We start from the raw sequence: 21,677 nt of genomic DNA on the forward strand, positions 1-21,677 counted from the left end.
GTCCAAGAATCCAGACCCCTTTATTCCCAGACTAATTAGCATCTCTTATAACAGTGTTCCTCCTCATACTAACATTCAACTATGCCGTAACATACACCAACAGAATATATTACCCCTGATCCTTTGGAAACAGCTGTGATTTTTCTGTAAAATAACTGAGTATACATCCATGCTGCTTATTTGCAAGTTCTGTAAAACGTTGCTCTTCTAATTAAAATATACCTCTAAAGATTATTTTTTTTTATTAAGAAAAATTTATTTCCTTTTCCTAAGGAAATCAAAGTTTTGGACAACAGCAAAAAACATTTCAAGGACTATTTTTGGCACTCAAAAGTGAAGTACTCAGAAATCCAAGATTTTATCTAATTTGAAAAATGTAAATATCACTGAGCAACAAAAGTTCCTGAACGTAGAACAAAACACAGAAACAGCTGGGCTACAATCGAAGAGAGGTCCAGCCACCTAGTGATTATTTTCTGTCCTTTGATAACATCATTTGCCCTCATAAAGGACAGCACACACAGGGGAAAAAACAGACTACAAGTCCATTTGCAGATACAAACCAAAATTCTGCTCTTCCTCCACCAAAGCAGCATAACAAGCAGCCATTAAACAGCAAAGCAAGGCATTCACATCCCAATTCAGAGAAACCTTTGGGTCCCTTCGTAGGTAACTCATGCTAATCCCTGACAATGCACAATCCAGCTTCATCCAGGTAAAACTACTGCAGGAATCCAGAGAGAGGAATGGGGTCTCTGCCACACTGCAGCATCCAGCAACGAGCAGAAATGACCAGTGCAACAGAGGGTGAGCAGACAGAGTTAACAAGCACCATAGAACAAGGAGTTGCTCAACAGAAAAAACAAACTTGGAAAGAAAAGAAAGTGGTTAGTCACCAGGGACTATAATAGCCCATAGTAAACAGTCCAGTTCATCAAATAAACTAAGCAAACACCCCATCCTGCAAGATGCTGGGGAATTCTTTGGAAGGAAGTGCAAGCTCCCTGCTTTCGGTGCATTCAATCAAGGAGTTTGGCGGCGAGAAGCCCCAGCTCCCACGAGGGAGTATGGAACCTCTCGATGCACCGAAGTTGAGCGCAGCACATGGCTTACAACCCAGACACCAACAGCAAGGAGCAAACACACACTGGATTTACCAGTGGATTTAGAGAGACTAGCAAAAGTAACTTCAAAAATTAAAATCTCCTTCATCTAACTCTACAACCTTACCAGCTCCTATTTCTCAGTAACAAACTGTCTGTGCCTTCTGTCCTGGATTTCAAAAATAAAAGCTCAGTGCTGCAAGGACTGCATCCTGCGAGGAGTCCCACTTCAGCACGTTAGGTTATACAGGAAAAGCCTCTGAAGGCTTTGGACCTGTATCTGTGGTTTGAGAAATGTGCAATTAAAATCAGCTGCTCCTGAAGTGGCAGAAGGGTGGAGGCTGACAATAATAAACCACAAACTCCTGTACAGTCATTTGAAAGCTGTGTCTTCTCCCCAGCTCTACCAGATACTAAATTAGAAACAGTTCTGGCAGCATTTCGTCTGCTGCGCATGAAGCAAAAGGGAAGAGCCTTGCTAAAATTCAGCTGACAAGTTTTTGCGTTTACCTTAGGTTCAACCACACGCAATTCTGTTGGGTGTGAAAAGTCCCCGCACCGGCTTCAGTCAACAAGAAACAAAAGGCTGAAGCAAGCAGAGTGCCGAGGGCCCCGCATTCACAAAAGCATGCATTTCTCCATAAAAAATGTCTCCATCAGACCGCGTGTGCTAAGACTCTCAGACGAATTACCCTAAGCAGCTACTGTTGGCAACTGTCAACAGAGAATCAGTGCGGACCTCTTCTGGATCATAACCATCTGTGGAAGTGCTCAACACGACGAGCAAGGTGCACTGGATAGAAGAGACCACACCATCATTATCATTAAATTCCTCCAGTTCCACGCTGCGCTCTCAACAGTGCAACTTGCTGCCACTGTGAAATGGCATACTCACATGAAACTCAGTCACATGGCATTATTAATATATCCATACATTTTAGCATAAACTTCCTATTTAAACCCACACTATGCGCCCTACACTAGGCTTTCAAACCAGTATGGCTACACAAAACTGCCATGCAGATTCGGGGCCTTCTGTTTCTTCTCTGTAAAAGTATAATGACACACAAACTTCTGAACTTTTCCAGAGCAAATAGCTATTTCAGCTTCACAGCAGTAATGCTTTCTCTCTGCATAATGTTTGTTATCAAACCAGGACAAGCAGGCACAGCTGATTCTGACGGATGCCTAAGGGAGAGAAATTAACCCAAAATTCAGTACAAGCGAACCGCTGTCATATTATGCAGCCTCAGGATATAGACTCATGACTTAACTAAATATACTTTTCCTACAGACTATCTCCTACGAACTATCGCTCCATGTTAAACATGCTTCTGAAGGGCATCTCTGCTCAGCCCAGAATTTAATATGACAAACTAGGAGCTTATCACATCAACCATCACGCAATGCAGTTTGATAGCAAAGGCTCAGAGCCTGCTTACAGTTAGCATGACCTTTTCCAGGATTTTTATAGACTCTTGCATGTATTTACTAGAAAACACAGCAGAGAGATACCAGAACTGAAGGCAGGGCTGACAATACTGTGACCAACAAATCTGATCCTGCTTTAAGAATTAGATGTGAAGATCAACAAGACTGAAGCTTTCAGCATGCACACTGCGAGGACGGCAGAATGGAAAAACCTTAGAAATAGGAAGAAAAAGCAGAAGAGACAATTCGGAGCAAAAGGAGGTGATACAAGGAAAAACAGTTATCAAAAATATGGCTGGCTGAGGAACAGCTTGGAGAGGTACACAGACGAGATCTTGCTTTATGAAAGCAATGGGGAGCAGAAAGGCAATTCAGCCAACTTGTTCCAAGATGAAACCACATGTGAGACAAGTGAGGCACAGAAGCTTGTGGGACGGACATCCAATGGATTCTTCAAAAGTAGGCTTCTATTCCACAGCTATCCATTGCTGCAGGGAAGTGGATTCAAAGACCCCGAGTGCTCCATCCAGTGTACACTGGGAATAGCAGGGGTCCCTCCCTATTACCTAATACTGGATTATGCAAAAGACTATACAGAACTGCCAAGTCAGGGCTTTGCTTTATCACTCCACACCCCTACAGAGCGCTGCTGCAATAAAGCATTAGCCCTGGACACACCGCTCTCATTAACCCCTCCTCCTTCGCGCTCACTCAGCATTAAGGCCGGGCACACAGCTGACAAAGCCATCCTTCTGGTCTCCTTGTACTCACACAGCTGATGCAGAGGGAAATGACAGGAATTCCAGCCCTCTTCAATCCCCAGTGACTCTGCCACAGCCAGATCTCCTTAAAGATGAACTTTCAGCCTGTAGAGAAGTCATTCTTCTAAGCTAGAGGTCAACTTAGTCCTGGAGATTGCTTTTGAGATGATACTAGCTCCAAGAATGCATTTGTGCTCTACATGAGAATGCTCTACCGCATTAGGTTGGACACAGAGCGTACATGAACTGGGGAAACTCTACAGGACCCTACTCCAAACCAAGGGAAGAATTCTTGTAAATTCACAACGTTTGTACAGACTATCAAATTCAGGGCACATTTCAAGCACTGCCTGACCTAATCAGCCCTCCTTGAAGAAAACAAGATGTGATAATATTTGTTTTCTAAGTTGACTGCTGCAAAAGAAACTGCTATGACCCGAAGCAACAACCCAAATCAAAGGAACACTTCCAAAAATACAGTTCCAGCCTGAAAAAGTTTGCTGAACTCTTGAAATTTGTATCACCGCGCTGAATAAATTTGGAAGGTTACTGGTAGGCCATGCAAGAAAATCTGATTTCAGAGAACAAGATTCTGGCAACACAGCCTACACACTTGAGCCGGTCTTGAAAGTAGACCATAAACTTGTAAGTAAATATACATTCCCAAAGAATAACCACATTCAACTTTCACAATAGCATTTAAAATACCTCTGAAGAGTAGATGAGCTGCTGTGGTCCCACTCTCAAGAGTGAAAAGAAACAAGAAAACAGCTACAAGTGCATGAGCTTGCAGAGAGCTCTTCATGGAGAGAACCACACATACAGGTGGAATTCATTGCCCAGTCCAGGCAATCCTGGATAAAACAACTAACACCTGGTCAAGGGAGCCCCTCGCCCTACAAAGATTCCGCAGAAACACAAATTGTCAACCACACCAACTGGCTTGCAAGATAGAGACCTCCAAAATTAGCAGGTTTTACATGGAATTATTTTCCTCAGTGTTATCAGGACTGCTTAGGCCAACAACCTGTCAGCACTGCAATTTCTTTCCAAATGGTAATCAAAATAACTATGCACAGCTTCTTCAGTCTTCCATGTTTGAAGCATTACTTACAGTTGTATGATGAGAGACGCTGCCTCCGATATTGAGGTTTTTGAGAAGCTGGGGAGACCCTCCATACTGCCCTGAGATCTGCTTCCTGACTTCAGCAGCTACAGTTCTGAAATGAGACAGGGAAAACATCATTATCTCTGTAAAAGAATTACAATGAAGATGATATATCAAACATGCTTTACACTGCTGTTGGAATGAAACCAAATACTTAGAGCGCTGGTTGGAATAAGAGTGTCACCGGCCGGCGAGAACAGACCTTGAATATTAAATTCCCAGAGAATCACAAAATTCTCGCAAGGCTGCATATACACGTTCTTAACAGCAATTACATTTTTTTTTCCTTTGGTGAACTGCTCTTTTGTGCACATCTGTGGCAATAAAATGCATGTGACACTGAGCACAAATAAACTTGTTCCCAGCAGGCTCCTTCCAGTTCCTACCAAGGAAAGCTCTCATCCAGTGCTCTCTGCACCCCTCAGCGGTTCCAAGCCCGGTCACACATCTGCTCCTGCGCTCTGCTCTCTCATTTTCATCCCTCGCCTATTTTCGGTTTTTGCAGTCACAGAGATGAGAACCAGCAGCCACTTTCCACCCAATATCCAACCCTTTCAACACCCAGCTCGGGGGCAGAAAAGCAGTCCCACGCAGGGTGGGTTGAAACGTCCAGGGAATGACACATGGGACACAACCGACCGGGTCAGAACAAAACACTGTTTCCTCTTTCACATGGCAAAGGTAGTGGTGGGTCTATGGTGACTAGCAGAGGGGAGACGTGATGTACTGGCTAGCAGGGCATAATGCCTTATGGTCTCTGCCAGAGACAAATCCCACCACTGGGCCACTTTTCTTACCAGGAAGGAAAAACACAGATCGGTCCTTCCATGCCTGGAGGGTAAAATCCACACTGTGCCCCCTGGGGCTTTCTATTTTCCCCAAAGAGCCATGTTGTCACTGGTAAGCCTGAAAACACAACAGTTAGGTAAACCCATCAAGGGAACATCTCAGCAAAGGAAGAGCACATCAGAGAGGGAAATGCCAATAGTCAAAGACTGTCTTAACAAGCAGCCACGGGCCAAGCCCTAACACAGCCATCCGCAGTGCTCCATCTTGTAATGGAGCTGCAGCTCACCTCGGCAGCAGAGCTGGGACAGCCAAGTTTTTGAGTATGGAAATGGTTTTGTTTCAAAAGCAAACCAAAAGCCCAGCTTCTTTCCACAAAAAAACATTTTGCTGAAGAGCTGCTGACTAGCCCTGGTCTACAGGACCTCACCAACACGACAGTGCTCTGCTCCAGGAGTCACTGACCAATTTATTAGTGACAAACCTGCTCCCAACTGTCATTCACCGCAGCACCACGGTCTGCTCTGTCTCCCAGAACAAAGTCCCAGCTCCAGAGAGACAACAGCCAGTGCATAACATAAATGAAGAGGCTGCAAGGACACGGGACTGGCCAGGGTGATTTTTTTTCTGCCGTATCAGCAATCTTTGCGGGAACAGCGTCATGGCTAACAGACTCACTCCTGATCTCACTCAGGGGAACGCGCTGTGTATCAGCATGGTGCACGAGCTGCTAAAACCCTGTCAAGTAAAGATGGTTAAACCTCCCCTGAGCAAAACCTCGACATCAGGGTGGGCTCCTCGCTCTGGGACTGCTGTGGCAGAGAATGCTGGTGGGCAGGAATGGGGGCAGGTGGAGGCAACTGATCTCAGTGGAAGAGAAGAGAAATCTAAAAGGGAACTAGGTGGGACAACCAAGCTTACCATGGAGAGCAGATGTTTCCTTAGGCCAGAGGATGGGAGTAAGATTAGCTAGAGGAAACATCATTTTGTGTTTTTTAAAAGTGGACTGCAGAAGGAAAACAAAAAAGTTTTAGGTATTCTGGCTGCAAGAAGTCATTTGCTTCATGTTTGCCTTTATCCACAGGAGACTATGTTTTCACTTCTGGAGGGTGGCTTTTGAAAGCAGACCAAACAGCTCCTGCTGGGGATGGACAACATTCAGACTGTCCGATTGCCCTCAGAAAAACCATCTTCCCTGCTCCCACCATGCACACGCACACACTCACAGACACCACACACAAGAACAAACCACGCATGCTGCTAGCATTTATAGGAAAATTTGGAATGTATTAAAATGGCTGCTTGGCATGGAAAACACTACGCATCTGTGGCTGACAAGATTTAAAAGCTTGCCCCCGGGTTGCAGACGATCTCTGCTTTAAACCAAATCTTTTACTCGGTGTGTGTTTTGCGTAATTCCTGACGATACGCAGAAGAGAGCCCTTCACTGCGTGGCTGGCAGGAAAAGTCAGAAACCACATTTCGCCACGCAGCAGAACACAGGAAAAACTAAAAATCTTTCCCCGTTTTCAAGACATACATTGTTTCCAGATGGAAAGTATAGCCAGAGGAGGAAACCCATCCCACAGCTGATGCCTAGCCATATTACTCAGTGCGGCTCCTCCGGCGTGCGGTGGCTCCTTATGAACCTGAGACATGCTCTGTGGTAGATTCCAGAGGGGGTCTCGGTCCTTTCTTCTTCTGCGTGTTGGCGGCTCTGCAGCGGCCGGGAGCTGTGCTGTATTTGGGGCACAGCCTGTCAATACACCCTTAACTCCAGCTACGATTGCACTTTACCCCAACTTGGAGGAGAAGCAAGCTCTGCTGAATTATAGCGCTGCTTAGGGGCACTATGAGTTTGCATGGATGCTATTACACTGCCTGACATCAACCCCGCTGAAAAGGTCATTCGATGCAATAGGGGGAGAAACACAGTACAACAAAAGGATGGCACTGATCAGCACAGCTTGTGACCATGTGCTGTACGTCAGTGGCAGCTCCACGTTGCTGCCCCATTAATAACCCCACTGGATATTAAAAATTGCCCTGAAGCACGATCACAGAAAGTCAGAACTGAAAAATCTCCAACGGGTTCAACAAAGACACCATCATTACTTTCAAGTCTTAGTGGTCCTACCTCTCGAGCTTTTGCAATTACCAATCAAACCTCTCCCCACATGAAGGATCTGGCTACTGTCTAAACCTCGAAATTCCTGAGTGGAGTCTGCAGGCTTACTACTACTTACTCCGCAGCTCTTGTTGGCTACCTTTCTCTATCACTGCATTCACAAATGTATTGAACACCATTTCCCCTACTGGAAAGCATCATGCTTCTGACATTTAGAAACCACCTTCTACTGTAATCTGATCACCAAGTGTATTTATGGGTAATCTATACCCATTTGGGTTTGTGCCAACACCATCAGTCAGGTTCAATAGCCCTCTTCCCACTCCTTCCTACTTGCAAGGTACTCACAAAAATTGGTCAGATCCCCTCCCAGCCTTCCTTCTGCAAAGCTAAGCAAGGTCAGATCCTGCAACAGGCTTTCTGCTCCCCTGATTGCCCGTCTCCACATTTGTTCCAGTTGGCAATCACACCTTTTAACACTGTTTCATCCTGCTCGCTCACTCCACATAAGGCCTGAGCCGGGCTTCATAGAACCAAATGAGTATTTTCCTGTTGAGAAAACACCTCAGCTGACTACTTTTAGGATTGCTTTCTCACTGCTTCATCGCAGAGGTTCACAGTTTCCCTGAAACTGGCAATACGCTTGCCTTCTCCTCCTCCAGTTCCAAAAGCTGTTTGTCCATGACAAACGCCATCTATTCATGACAACTAAGTTCATATTATGTTATAACCCTGAATACTACTTCTGACTAGAACCTATGCCTCCTAAACCAGCCTACGTTAAAAAGGGTATTACACCAAACCCAACCAGAAAAAAAGAACTAAATCTTAAAATAGCCTCCAAATGAAATAAAAAAAAAAAAAAAAACATTTGGCAGAACAGAAGAGCCATTAAAGCTCTTGATCATTAAAAGGACAAATCAAAAACCCGCCTCTTTAATAACTATCTGATATTCAACATGTAACCTGGGATCCTTAGACAAACATTCCACTTAATTACAGCCCACAGCCTCATGAATGTCTGTGTTTAAAGTACATCTTCACTAGTCACTTCCTTTCTGACCTTCTTCACTGGTTAATTATTGTGTGTGCATGAGGTTCGCGCAGAAAAAAAAACTAAGGAGAGGAAAAAAAATCCCCTTGGAACTGGCTTCTAAAGCAAAACAAGACTGGTCATTCTCAAAGTACTTTGAGCTACAAATAACAAAATGAAACCATTTGTTTGCACTTCCATGTTTCCTTACACAAAAATCATTTCTGTTTCTATGCAGCCTACCCCGTCAAAACCAAAAATAATTTTTTTTTTTAAGCTTAAGCAGCATACTGAAAATACCAGTTCTTCTTTCTGCCTTCCCAAGAAAAGGCTGACCAAGACCTGTGCAGTTATGCCGAGCAAGGTTAAGAATTCTTCCCTTTCACAGAGAAGGTGGGTCAGGATACAGTCATCTAGATCATCTGCTGCAGTGATTTGAGGAAGTCGCCTTTTTCCACAGCCCTCCCCATTTTGAAAGAGCAATGCAAATTTTTTGTTTCTCCCCATCCCGCTAATTACAAAACAGTTACTCCTGCCTGTTCTTCATCTTGTGCGTCACGTGCAGTGACTCTACATCCAGTGGGCCTTTGCCTCTGGAGAAAGACAGCCTGGTACAGTGAGGCATCTGCGGCAATCCATAGCGAAGCTGCTTGTTCCCTCTGGAGCAGATAAAATTGTATTTACCTAGTTTACTTTTCAAAGTGAAAACATCCTTCTTTGTTCAGATGGCTCACTCGTGTATAACTCTGCACATGGCTGGAGGCGTCTATCCTACTATATCCACTATGCTTGGGTTTGAATTTCCAAAGCCGGACGGCACTGGCCGGTAGCGTCCACCTTGCCGCGGCAGTTGAGGTGACCTGTCCCTCTGTCCCTACGTGCTCCGCCTGGGCTCTCCTGCCTGCGGAACAGACGGCTCCATCCAGGCCTGAACCACGGTGTGAGTCACCAGGTATGCACGGCAGTGGATGAGGGAACCTGCTCGAGGGAGAGCTCTGGCCTTGAGCTACCCTGCCAGCTCAGCCGTGCCCTGGATGCAGCCTTCCTCCTGTTTCCTTCGCAGCGAACGCCTTCCCCTTTGAGTGAAATGGGTTTGATTTACAACCCGAAGCTGAGGAAATACCCAGCCTGATCCTGACTGCTGCGGGGTAACTCTGGGTTTGTAAATTAACACAGAAGATGAGCAAACAACACGTTCCCTTTTTCCTTACCATTGATTAAAACAGAAAACACCATACAACGCTGCCTGTAGTGCTCTTCTGATATTTGATTATTAAGGCTGAAAGCATCACCCCCAGGCTGCAGCGAAGGGAATGAGCTCCCAAGACACCTTACTGTGAAAATCACCACAGGTCTGGATTCTTCAGGAGAGATCAAAGTCACATCTCATGTTAAAAAACCCCAACCAAACGAGGAAGCCTCGTACAAAGAAGCAGCTTTGTAGCGCAGCCCTAGAGATGAACTGTTCTCCCTGCCTTCTCGCTTGCTATAAGCGGTCAAGAGATTTTCTTAGGCTTCCCAGAGCGCTGCCGACTCCCGTCGACGAGATGTCCACGAGACGTCCACAACGGCTGAACAGGGGGAGACAACGTGACTTTTGGAGAACAGGAAAAAGCTGCTCTGAAGTTTCTGTTAAAAATACATTCAATTATCTGTGATAGTGTTTTGACAATGCAAATGGCATCTGGATGTGGGAAGGGAATAAACTGTGATGAATATCCTGCTGCAACCACTACGTTTCTGGCCTGATTTGGTGCTCATGGAAGCCTGTGACAGCTTTGCTATCGGTTTCAGTGGGTGCAGGTTTCACACCATCCCTGTTTACCCTGAGGCAGGGCAAAGGCGGCTGTCAGTCTCCCTGACACATCGTTCAGGCAATGTAAAAGGGCTCTAAATGAACACAAATGTAAATTTAGTCTTCCCAAGTCACCTTTTACAGTACCCCATCAGTGTAAAGGGAGCTTCAGCAGAAATAAGATACTAGCTCTGAATGCAGCAAACAGAAGTGTTTTCCCCTCGATTCAAAACCATAAAGACAAGCTGTGATTACTCCAGAAATCTGTCCATATACAACGTAAAAGCCCTGGATGACGGGGAATTTCCAAAGCACTGAATGCCTGAGAGCAGGGTCACCCCCCTTCAGCCAGGGCTCTGCTGAAGACCCCCCCCAGCCCCAGACAGCCGCATCTCATGGCACCGTGAGGTTCCCATTCACACAGAAGCACCTCGGAAGGGACTGGACCTACCAGGATGAAAACAATTTTCTCCAGACTCCATTGAGAGCTGGGGACAGGAAAATTGAGACTTCTCAGCAAGAGAATAAATACCAGTGGTAAAAATCACACTCTGGGCTTTGCATGAGGCTGAAATGCCTAGAGTAGGGGGTAAGGCAAGTATGTTATTTCAAGTCAGAAAAATCCTCTTTAACTGTAGGAGCAGTAAAGGAAGAGCAAAATGCTTTCCAAGGAAAGACACTTTCAAAATGGTGACGATCTGTCCAAAGAAGCATTCTGGATTCCCTAGATAATGCCATCTCAGGATGGTCCAAGAGCAACGACAAGGCACTGAGACAGGGGCTCGCATGAAAGGCTACATGAGTTTGCCTGAACTGTGTACATTGCGTGATGTTCAACAGGTGATTTTTTTCTTTTTCTGTATTTGAACTCTAAAAAGCCTGCACACTTTTTCCTCTGCCTGCCCCTGGAAAGACTGGAATGCTGAGATACAACACGCTTCCATTACTGGGACATTCAGGAACTCAGAACTGACATTTCTGCTGGTGAGCCTTCCACATCCCATTTGTCTGCCAAGCAGCCCCAAGCAAGAAAATGTACTGGGATAATGCAACTGGGAATCTGAAGCGCACGAAGGTGAAGGGGTGAGTGCTCAGTGGAGACAGCAGTGGGGACAAACCCAGAGGGGCCAGACACGGCGCTTGGCTTGGTTGGTACCGAACACCCAACCCTGCCGAGGGTGAACAGGCAGCTTAGCTGGTTCCTCAGGAATAACGTATTGACTGTTTGGTTTTTATCGAGACATCTTAATGAGTGAACTTCATCTCTGCCGGTGTGGATGCTGCCTTCCGCTAACTCTCTTCTAGTCCCCCAAACACCGTATGAGCTGAACAGGGGTACTAAATAGAAGTGCATCTGTTTTTACGCTGAGATGGAAACAATAGCATACAGGCAGGTACAGAAGTAGTATGATGCTGCAGAAGGACACGTTGCAATACAGTTTAATAAAAAAATTATTACCAATATATTTCCAATTAAAAATTAACAATTTCAGGCAAGATTTCAGGTATTACTAACCCACTATAGTAAGTCTAACTCAGGAGTTTCTTCTGATGGAGTCAAGAAGAAGTAGTAAGTACATGTGATAGCCAAAGTTCAGGCTAAAAATCTGTTCTAGTTGGAAACCTTCCAATAAAAATGCAGCGTGACCTAATAAGAAAGATACTTGTAACAGAGAGTCTTAAAAAGATATTTTGAAACTGCTGTAGCAGTCACTGATAGCTGCTGTCTCCAATATTTAAAGATTCCAGTAGCAATAAACAGACACCGCATGGCACTGGAGTTCTGTATAGACACTTGAGGTGCACCGCACTGGTTGAAGAAAGCATAGGCAGTAAATCAGGGCTGTGAAGACCACATCTGTGGTCTTTCTAAGAAACAGAACAGCCAATCTCATGTTTCTTTTTCTACCACTACTGTAATAACCAGCATGTGTTTGGTAGGTAGGTCTTAAAGTAATTTACCTTTGTAGATCTGAACTGCATCCCATTTGAATTACACGCTATCAGGCAAACCAAGAGCAGCATGGCTATTTCCTGTGAATAAGACAAATGCTACCTCTACCTCGATGAATAAGCAAAAACGGAGGGCAGAGTGTGAAAATGGGATGGATCTATTCTTCTTTAAACAATGGAACTGGGGCGGGCTTCCAGCAACCACCAACACAGCTCTTGGGACTTCCGCATGCTGCTTGCTTGAATCTCTCATCCTCTGAACGAATAACATTCACAGCAGCATATTCTGTGTTGGCACAAGGAGGGCTACAGCTCAGTCTGGGCACCTCTGGGTACAACATCTCTTCTGCCCACAAGTTTTTGCCTTCACATGCACTGGATGCACAGCCCATGAACCAGGAACTGGAGATTTCTCAGAAGGCAACACTACAATATGGGAAATCCCAGAGAGAAATACAGCACTCTTATAAAATAAGTGTAAAAGAGCTGGAGATGCAACAGCCCTGCTCCAGGAGGAGCTGACCTCATTGCAGACCACCTGGGTCCTTCCACAGGCACAGCCTGCATGAACAGTAAAATCCACGAATGAATCTGACCCGTTGAAAAGACCACCTCTGCCTGCACACACAAACTGCTGCGTTTGGTTGGTTTGAAAACACGTTGAGTGGATTAAATCAAAAGGTACACAAAGGTGGCACATCTGTGCTACTGTCTGATGAACTTACTGCACCGAGCTAGTGCCCGACGCAGGCAGAAACACTGCGAGCACCCTCAGTGGTAAGCCCAGGGCCATTTTATTCAACTTCCTGCAGAACTCTTTATGTGCTCCCTTCTAGTACTTGTCTCTCATGTGACTATTTCTATGACTACAATCAAGAACCAGGAAAAATTGTCTGGCAGCAAACCCAGTTCTCTCCATTCCTGAGACCTTGATCTGTCACATTAACCCCTGGCTGGTGCACATCAAAGTTGGCAGAGAACCACACAGAGAGGAGCGCTGTTTTCACCCCTGTCTGCAGATCCCAAGCAGGGTGGGATCGATGCCTCTCCTCTACCTCCAACCTAGCCTTCTCCTTTGACCTCCTTTCTCTTTGTCCGTGACCCTCCTCCATCGCAGCTTCTGTAACTGCAGCTATTTGTACCTACAGTTTTCTCATTCAATGGCATGAAAATGATACTCCTTTCACTACTGTCCACAGCCTCCTGCATAGCACCAGCAAAACCGATGGTTCCCACTTTCGCTCTGCTGCTAGTTACAGCTAGGCGAGGCACCACGGTCAACGAAAGCTATCTGGTCAGAGCTGCAAACAGAAAAACTGTGGTTCCCACCTGGAACCACACGCCCAACTTGGAATATAGATCTGCAGAAACCTGGTATTAGCAGGGAATTTCCTACAAACATTCTTCTTAAAAAAAAACAAAACAAACAAAAAACAAAAAACAAACACAAAACTTTGTAAAACAGAAGGATGTTTAGCGCTGCAAGTCTCAAACAGCTTTGCACGTTCGAGGAGCTGTGCTAACGTTAACCGGCTGGTTATCCCACACAAAAGGAAGGGAACTATCTTCTCCATTTTGCAGGCAGCGAGGGAGCGAGCAGGCAGGTTCGCTGCTCCCAGGTACGCCCGGACAGGGCTCTGCCCGCCGCCGGCAGAGGAGGGGAGGCGAACGGGGGCACGGCACCGGGCAGCGCGGGCAGGAGAACCCCCGCCGGGCCGCCGGGAGCGCGGGGCCGCCCATTGTGCGGCGAGCGGGGACCGCACAATGCGCCGGCCCGGCCTTTGTTCGCAGGGAGCTGAACCAAACAGCTCTTTTCCTCCCCCTTTTTTTTTTTTTTTCCCTTTTCCCTCCCCCCTTCCCCCCTTTCCCCAGGGAAGCGGCACCGCGGGAGGCGGACACGGCGCACACACCCGGCCGCATCCCCCACCCCTTTGTTGCGGACGGAGAAGGGGGCAACCGCAGCCCCGCGGCGCCGGCCTGGGCGGACCCTGCCCGGCGGCCCGCCCGGGGGCTGCTCACGACAAGGCCCAGCGAGGCGGCCCGGCCCCGCCGCGGCCCGGCCCTGTCAGCAGCCCCGAAGGCCGTGGGGGCGCCGAGCGCCCGCGGGCCGCGCCGGGCCCGTTCGCTCCCCCCACCCCGCTCCGGCCGGGCCGGGGAGCCCGCCCCTCCTCACGCTCGACACCGGGCGCACCCCCCCCGACCCCGCGGCCCCGCTACCTGCTGATCTTCTGGGCGAAGGCGCGGCGCTCGGCCATGGCCGCGCTGCGGGGCTCCGCGCGGCCGCTCCTCAGCGCCGGGGAGCCGGGAATGGGAGCCGTAATGCTCCGCGGAGGCGCGCACCCGCGCGGCGCAGCCAGCTCAGCTCCCACCCTCGGCGCTCGCCGCGCCCGCCCGCCTCCTCCCCCTTCCCGGGTAGGGGCCGCTCCTCGCAGACATACGGCGGGGCGGGAGGGCGGGCGCGGTGAGGGGCGAGCGGCCCCGATGCCGGGCCGGCTCCGCAGCCCCGGGCGGTCCCGGGCCCCGCGGCCACCCGTACCCCCACCCGGTGCGGCACCGAGCTGACTGCCGCGCTGCGAGTGCCGGCAGCGACGGGACTGGGCTCTCGGTCTGTCAGACCCTGCGTGGCACCAACTTTTCCTTCAGAAAGGGTAAAAATCACAGAGACACTGAATGGTTTGTGTTGGAAGGGACATTAAAGACCATCCAGTGCCACCCCCCTGCCCCGGGCAGGGACACCTCCCCCCAGCCCAGGTCGCTCCAAGCCCCGTCCAACCCGGCCTTGAACACCTCCAGGGATGGGGCAGCCACAGCTTCTCGGGGCAACCTGCGCCGGGGGCTCACCGCCCGCACAGGGAAACATTTCTTCCCGATATCGAACCTAAGTCTCCCCTCTTTCAGTTTAAAACCATTCCCCCTCGTCCTGTGGCTCCCCTCCCTGATCCAGAGTCCCTCCCCAGCTCTCCTGGAGCCCCTTTAGGCACTGGAAGGCCACAATAAGGTCTCTCCGTGGAGCCTTCTCTTCTCCAGGCTGAACCCCCCCAACTCTCCCAGCCTGTCCTCCCAGCAGAGGGGCTCCAGCCCTCGCAGCGTCTCTATGGCCTCCTCTGGCCCCGCTCCAACAGGTCCATGTGTTTCCTATGTTGGGGGCTCCAGAGCTGGACGCAGTACTCCAGGTGGGGTCTCTCCAGAGTGGAGCAGAAGGGCAGAATCCCCCCCTCGCCCTGCTGGCCATGCTGCTGGGGATGCAGCCCAGGATGTGGGTGGCTTTCTGGGCTGTCAGCGCACATTCCCAGGTCACGTTGAGCTTCTCATCCCCCAACACCCTCAAGTCCTTCTCCTCGGGGCCGCTCTCCATCCATTCTCTGCCCAGCCTGTAGTTGTGCATGGGATTGCACAAATAGAAGTCCTCCCTAACAGTGGTTTAGAAGATGGCTGGAATAGTGTTGACAACCATCTTTCCATCCAAACAGGTCGTTACTACCAGTCCCTCCGTAAATGTGTTGTATGTTTCTGGAACACAGGAAATTCCATCTCAACGTGAGGAAAAACTTCTCAACTTCTTTACTTCTTTCCTTTGAGGGCGGCAGAGCACTGGCACAGGCTGCCCAGAGAGGCTGTGGAGTCTCCTTCTCTGGAGATATTCAAAACCCGCCTGGATGCGTTCCTGTCCAACCTGCTCTGGGTAACCCTGCTTTGGCAGGGGGTTAGACTAGATGATCTCCAGAGGTCCCTTCCAACCCTGATCATTCCGTGATTCTGATTTGAGGTGCTCACACTGATGGGAAGAGGGTTAAAAAAAAAAATAATCCTATTTTGGGACTTCAAAAAAAGATTAAGCCTAGGACACATTCTAGCAGATAATTCAAAGTCAATGTTACATGACATATGCCGTGCATTAATCTAAACCAGAGAACTATTAATAGTAATCCAGGAAGTGTCCAAAAGTAGCGAGTGTTAATTCATCCGATTCCATCTGTTTGCATTGTGTGAATGTTTCCAGCACATGGCGACTGCAATCTGAGTACACCGGTTTTTCCACTAGCAGAAGCTGCCGATTTCCAGCTGCATATAATTATTCTGCGTTTTTTGTTTGTATGTGTTTACACAGGGAATGTCAGGCCCCGAAATCTGCAAATATATGTGAGCAAATATGTGAGTAATCCCACTGGAGTTAATCAGACTCTCTGCCTATATAAAGCCAATCCCATGCGGGTAAGATTGTGGCCCGCTACAGAAATGTGCTGTCATGCGTTACACAGATGCAGGCACACACGTGCACGCAGATGGAGACACTGCAAAGCAAAGACCAATTGTATGCCCCCGAGAAAGGGCTGCTCTTCTCCAAGGGGAGGGGAGAAAATATCCCAGAAACGTCTGCCGAGACAAAGCCTTTTGTTCTTGATTTATTTCCTGCCTGTAGAATTACACACGGGGTAAATCCCTCACTCAGAGTGGGCAGGATAAGCCCATGAGCTATTTACCTTCTTACATCCTCATGAGTTGTGGCTGCCCCATCACTGGAAGTGTTCAAGCTCAGGTTGGATGGGGCTTTGAGCAACCTGACCTAGTGAAAGATGTCTCTGCTCATGGCAGGGAGTTGGACTAGATCATCTTTAAAAGGTCCCTTCCAACCCAAACCATTCTATGGTTCTGTGATCTAAATAAATTCTCATATATAGCGTGTGTGCTTACAAGAACAGAGCTAAGCATGAGAGACCACCAGAAATGTTTCCTCTTTCCCATCCCCCATCCCTTATGGAATTCCCTTTCCAAAATGGCATCAGTCTGAGATGCAGGAGGGCTAATTTAGTCCTGCCTTAAGGGAAAATGTCACTGCCTTACTCTTTCATACTGAAACTGTGATTCCTGCATTTCTGAAAAGGGAAATTCCTATCACTGCCAGAAGGTGCAAAGAGCAGTCCAGCCCCAGAAGCCCTGATATACAGAGCGCAGAGTATCCAAGGGCAATCAAGAGACCTCTCAGATTTTAGGTTTCATTTTCGCCTCCTGTCAGTTACAGTAATTGACGGAAGTTGATTAATTTGTGGGACACAAAGTCAGCTCAGTATAATCCACCAAAGCTACGTATAGTTTAAGAGCCTTCTACAACTGGTTTGTTAGCATGGGCTGTTTAAAGACCAAGCGTACACCTCAAAATGCCATAACAACATGGGCAACTTTAGGTCTCTGTCTGATGAGCAGGGATGGCTTAGCTTGAAACAGCCACCCACCACCCATCCATACTGCCTGCCTCACCTGCACAGGCGTCCCAGCCGTATGTCAGCTGCTTCCTACATCTTCAAAGTCTATAGCACAGGGGCTTGAGGCAGTTGGTTGCTGAGTTTGGATGTCACCTTTGCTCATCTGTCAGTGCCCTGCTCTTCCCTGACTTCTTCAGCAGCTTAGAGCTTGGCCAGAGGAGCTCTGGCAGAGTTGATTCCAGCTGCCCACCCACCTCTGTGCTGGAGGCGACCGACGAAAGGGCAGTCGGATGAGATGTGCCTGCACCTCAGCCGCACCCGACAGATGTGCTCTGACATCTGAAACTGCGAGGAAGGGAAGTCTGTGCGTGGATGCAGAGTTTGGAATTGCTAGCTGAGGTGGGGACACACATCCTGCTCTGCCACCTGTGCCAGAAAGGCCACAACCTTGCTGGAAGAGCAGGACAATAACTGGGAGCAGTCAAGCTTTAAACTACTGCAGTAGTCTCTCCTTGAGAGCAAAGGGCCTTTGCACTACTTGTACATTCTCACTGCAGTAGGCAATAGAGCTAAAACGGAGCAGGAGACATGAGCCCACCTCTTTACCAATTATTTCTTAGTTATCTTGTACATAAATTTAGAGAAGTATCAATAGAGATGGAAAAAAACCCTGACACCACCCTATCTAATGTGGAACATCTGTGTACAAAAAGAAAAAAAAAATGTATTTCCGATTCAAAGATACAAAATGGATATACAATAGATATCTACCAAATAGAGTACATATTATGTGCTCTCAGTGGGAAGGTATTGCTTTGCAGAGAAATAGGCCTTCTCCATATAGTTGGTCTAAATATGAACAAAATCCTTCAACTCATTTAAGAGTCAACATCAACAAGTGAATTTCAGAAAAATAACAGAAATATTTCTCCCTACTTTTCAGGTAGTAACAGCCCAGCAAAAGTCTACAAAGCCAGTGCCAATGACTTTAACTAGTAAGAGATCACTGAGGGTGGCAGAAATGTGCACATGACCCTGTGAAGAGAACCAAGAGCTGCTGTAGTTTGACTAAATTTTGCAGTGCGTGCAGCATGAACCAAAAGAAGTCATGGAAAAAGCGAAGAAATGTGAGGAAGAAAAACGCAGTCTTTTACCATTATAAATCCAATAACACCAAACACTAAAATTCACGGTATCAACAAATCCTGCCTCCATATCGCCGGCAAGTCAGTGTGATTGATGTTGTGGCGTCGCTGTATTATTTCAAGTACTAAGGTGAGTGCTGCCACTGACAGGCACTGTGAGTCACCTTTCTGCCTCTTGTTTTCTCATCTTAAAAGTGAAGAGAATTAATGGAAGGAAGTGTTTTGTCTGAAGAAACAAACTCATGCTTTGCAAAGAGGAGAATGTGACCAACTGGACACAGAGACCCGTTACGTGGGATTTCAGTCCGCAAAAAAAATTTCTCCAGGCATCTCTTTAGGAGCCAGCAGCTGCTTCTGATTCAAACCCAACTGTTGTGTGGCAAATTTTACTTGCAGTAGAAAATGATACTATTTTCTTTTAAATCAGGGCTAAATTGTATGCGATGTTAGGAGTGTTATGCTGCTTATTTTTCATAAAGTTGTTTGCGCATATGTATTGTCCTCAAGGGTGACTGGTATCCCAGAATGAAGGTGGAGACAAGACTAACTTCAGTGGAGGGACTGTGTACACTGCAATTAGTAGCTCCATACAGCCCAGCTTAATTTAAATTAATGTTTGGATAGAGGTTACATATTCCTAGTAACCAATTTAAAACCTGGAACTTTATCAGCATTATGAGGATACTGAGTAATTACTCTGCCTTAACACATTGTAATACCTCATGTTTTAGAAAGCAAAGAAGGATCCTAGCTTGTTCTACACCATATTCCGGTGGTAGAACTCACTTGTCCTGGGTGCGTTAGTACTCCACTGGGACAAAGACTGAGCATATACTACACTGGGAGTTGAGGGACACTGTGAAAGGTGATGGGTCTTCACCACAGCTGCTGCATTTCCCTTCTAGTTTACCTTGCTAATTTGGGGGCTGGCAGAAAAGCCCAGCAATTTATCAAAACATAGACCGTCATGTTGAAAGTCACCATTTAGTCTTCTCTGATAAACCATGTAACAAAACGGTGAGGAATTAACAGCTGAATCTACACCTGCGAGCTGTATTTGGGCTAAGCATGCTCATGGCCTAGACACAGTGCTCTGTTGACACACGTGTATCTGTGAAACAACATTTCTCACACTGAAGGGGTATGAATGAAGAAGCGTTTCCATTAGTTCACTAGGGTACCTGTCCATAAACCACATGCATCCTTTAAAATATGTGACTAAAGGGCTTTTTTTATTGAGAACAAATTTTACTCGGTTATAATCAAATTTGGTAAATGCATCTTGTGAACACAGATATAACTCGTTGAGCCTGATAGTTATGAGATTAGGTCCTGCACAAAAAAAAAATCTTTTGGATTGTAGCCATAAAACATTTTGCAAAAAGTGAACCAATCTTGTGTCTTGTTTATTAGCAGTCTATTTACTGGGTCCACTGCTTCCTTGTTCTTACGTAAACTTCCTCAAAGCAAACACATTGAAAATATTTTCCACTGAATATGTGTCCAACATAATTCAATAAACAATGTAGTAAATAAGGGACTGCAAATTCAGAGAGCCATCTACTGGCAGCTAAGTGAAACGAATTACATTCATTAAGGGCCAAATCTTCTCTGCCCCTTTTTGCAAATAGTTTCTTTGAAGATAAGGAACTACACATGGTTAATGTAAACTGTACAAGCATAATTATCGTCTCAAGACATGTTCGGCAAAAGCGAAGGTGCTGGTGTTCTCAGAGCAAGAAGGAGCAGCCTCGTTTATGCAGTGCGCAGATTCTGCCAGGAGATGACAAACCAGGAGCGTAAAAAAGGAGCAAGGACTCTCCAAGTCTCTGCAGCCTTCACTACATCCCTCACATCCAAATTATTTCTTTTATAGATGGCTCAAGCCAGGCATACCAAAAGTAGAGCTGGAAGCAGAGCCAGAGTGCTCCAAGTACAGAGTTCCAAAGACCAGTTTCATAGGGAATGGTGTTCTTCATCCCAGACATCTGAAGATCACAAAGGACCCTCACAGCAAGGAAGGGAGATACTTTGCAGTTCTGGATACCAAATCAAATCATATCAACTACTGCACGAAGCAAAGCAAAGTGTGTGGAAAATTCTGCCTAGAGCAAAATCTCCCAGCCTGTGAGCCCGACCCACAGGAGGGTCACACTTCCTCTCCCAGGGAGAAGCATGGCAGTTCCAGGCACCAGTGCTCTTTGAGGATGGGGGAAGCAGCGGTGGTGCCCTGTTCCTCAATTCCTCTTGGATTTACCTCCACGACTTCAGGTGGAGCAGCTGGGTAGCCTGGCAGACACTGCAACAGGAATGGTGGCCAGACTCACACTTCTACTTCTTTTTGAGGAAGAAATGGAAATTTGAATGTTCAACTGCACTAGCCTTTCTGCAGCTTCCTCATGTGGCATTATTCAATGTCTGCTTCATTTTTGCCTTTATTCTTTGTCTCCTGGCACTATTACATTCAGATTTCTTCATTTTAGTAGATGAATTCATGAACTTAAATCTCCTCAGATAAGGACTTGCAGTCTTCCCAACTGAGCTTCCACTAATTTCTGCTCATGTTTATCATTTTCAGGTAGTTTATGTTTCTACCCCGAATACAGCTTTCAATCTCTCCCAGTTTAACACTCTGTAAATGCCATTAATGTGCTCTTCCAGATATTTAACTAAGATCTTAAATTAAGGGTAGCCTTGGCACAGATTCTTACTGGTATCCTACCGGAGCCTCCTCTTCCCTAGCCTAATCCTGGGATAGAGTAAGAAAATCTGGGTTTGGGTGGAGTGAGTGGTATGAGCAGAAGCAAACTAGCTAAATCAGTGGAGACAAACACCTCAAAAGCAATCAGCAGTCTAGTGAGGGGGTATGCTTACACTGTCCCTTTCATCCTGCATTACTGCTTGAAAGGGTGGTGCACAAATTACTGCCACAGTTATTTCCATAGACAGATCGCCATACCAGGCACATGTGAGCAGATTCAGGCTTGGGTAGATAGGTGAGTCTAGTCTGCAGAAGGACCTCGGGGCCACCCTCAGCAGACAGCGTAGTCAGAGTCTGTACGTGAAGGTGGGATCGTCTCAAGAAGCAGCTTGGGAGAATCATTTGTTCCCTGAAAGGATCCCTCAAGCATACATGCTGCTTCTGTGCTTCACAGTGTTCATGCATTGACTAT

At 47.0% G+C, this 21,677-nt stretch overlaps 1 protein-coding gene across 1 annotated transcript in view; it reads right to left on the reverse strand.

Annotated features, from left to right (window-relative positions):
• DOCK7 (dedicator of cytokinesis 7) overlaps window positions 1-14,413 on the reverse strand; it is a gene marked incomplete at its 5' end in the record, with an annotated part of 107,034 nt that extends 92,621 nt beyond the window's left edge. Inside the window, 2 exons of the mRNA XM_082483646.1 lie at window positions 4,410-4,515; window positions 14,376-14,413. Coding sequence (XP_082339772.1) covers window positions 4,410-4,515; window positions 14,376-14,413 — 144 coding nt within the window. The remainder of the gene's footprint in view (window positions 1-4,409; window positions 4,516-14,375) is intronic.
• Window positions 14,414-21,677: the final 7,264 nt, after the last annotated feature.

This window comes from Vanellus vanellus (genome assembly GCF_965231255.1).
Source record: "Vanellus vanellus genome assembly, chromosome: 5".
Classification (NCBI taxonomy): Eukaryota; Metazoa; Chordata; class Aves; order Charadriiformes; family Charadriidae; genus Vanellus; species Vanellus vanellus.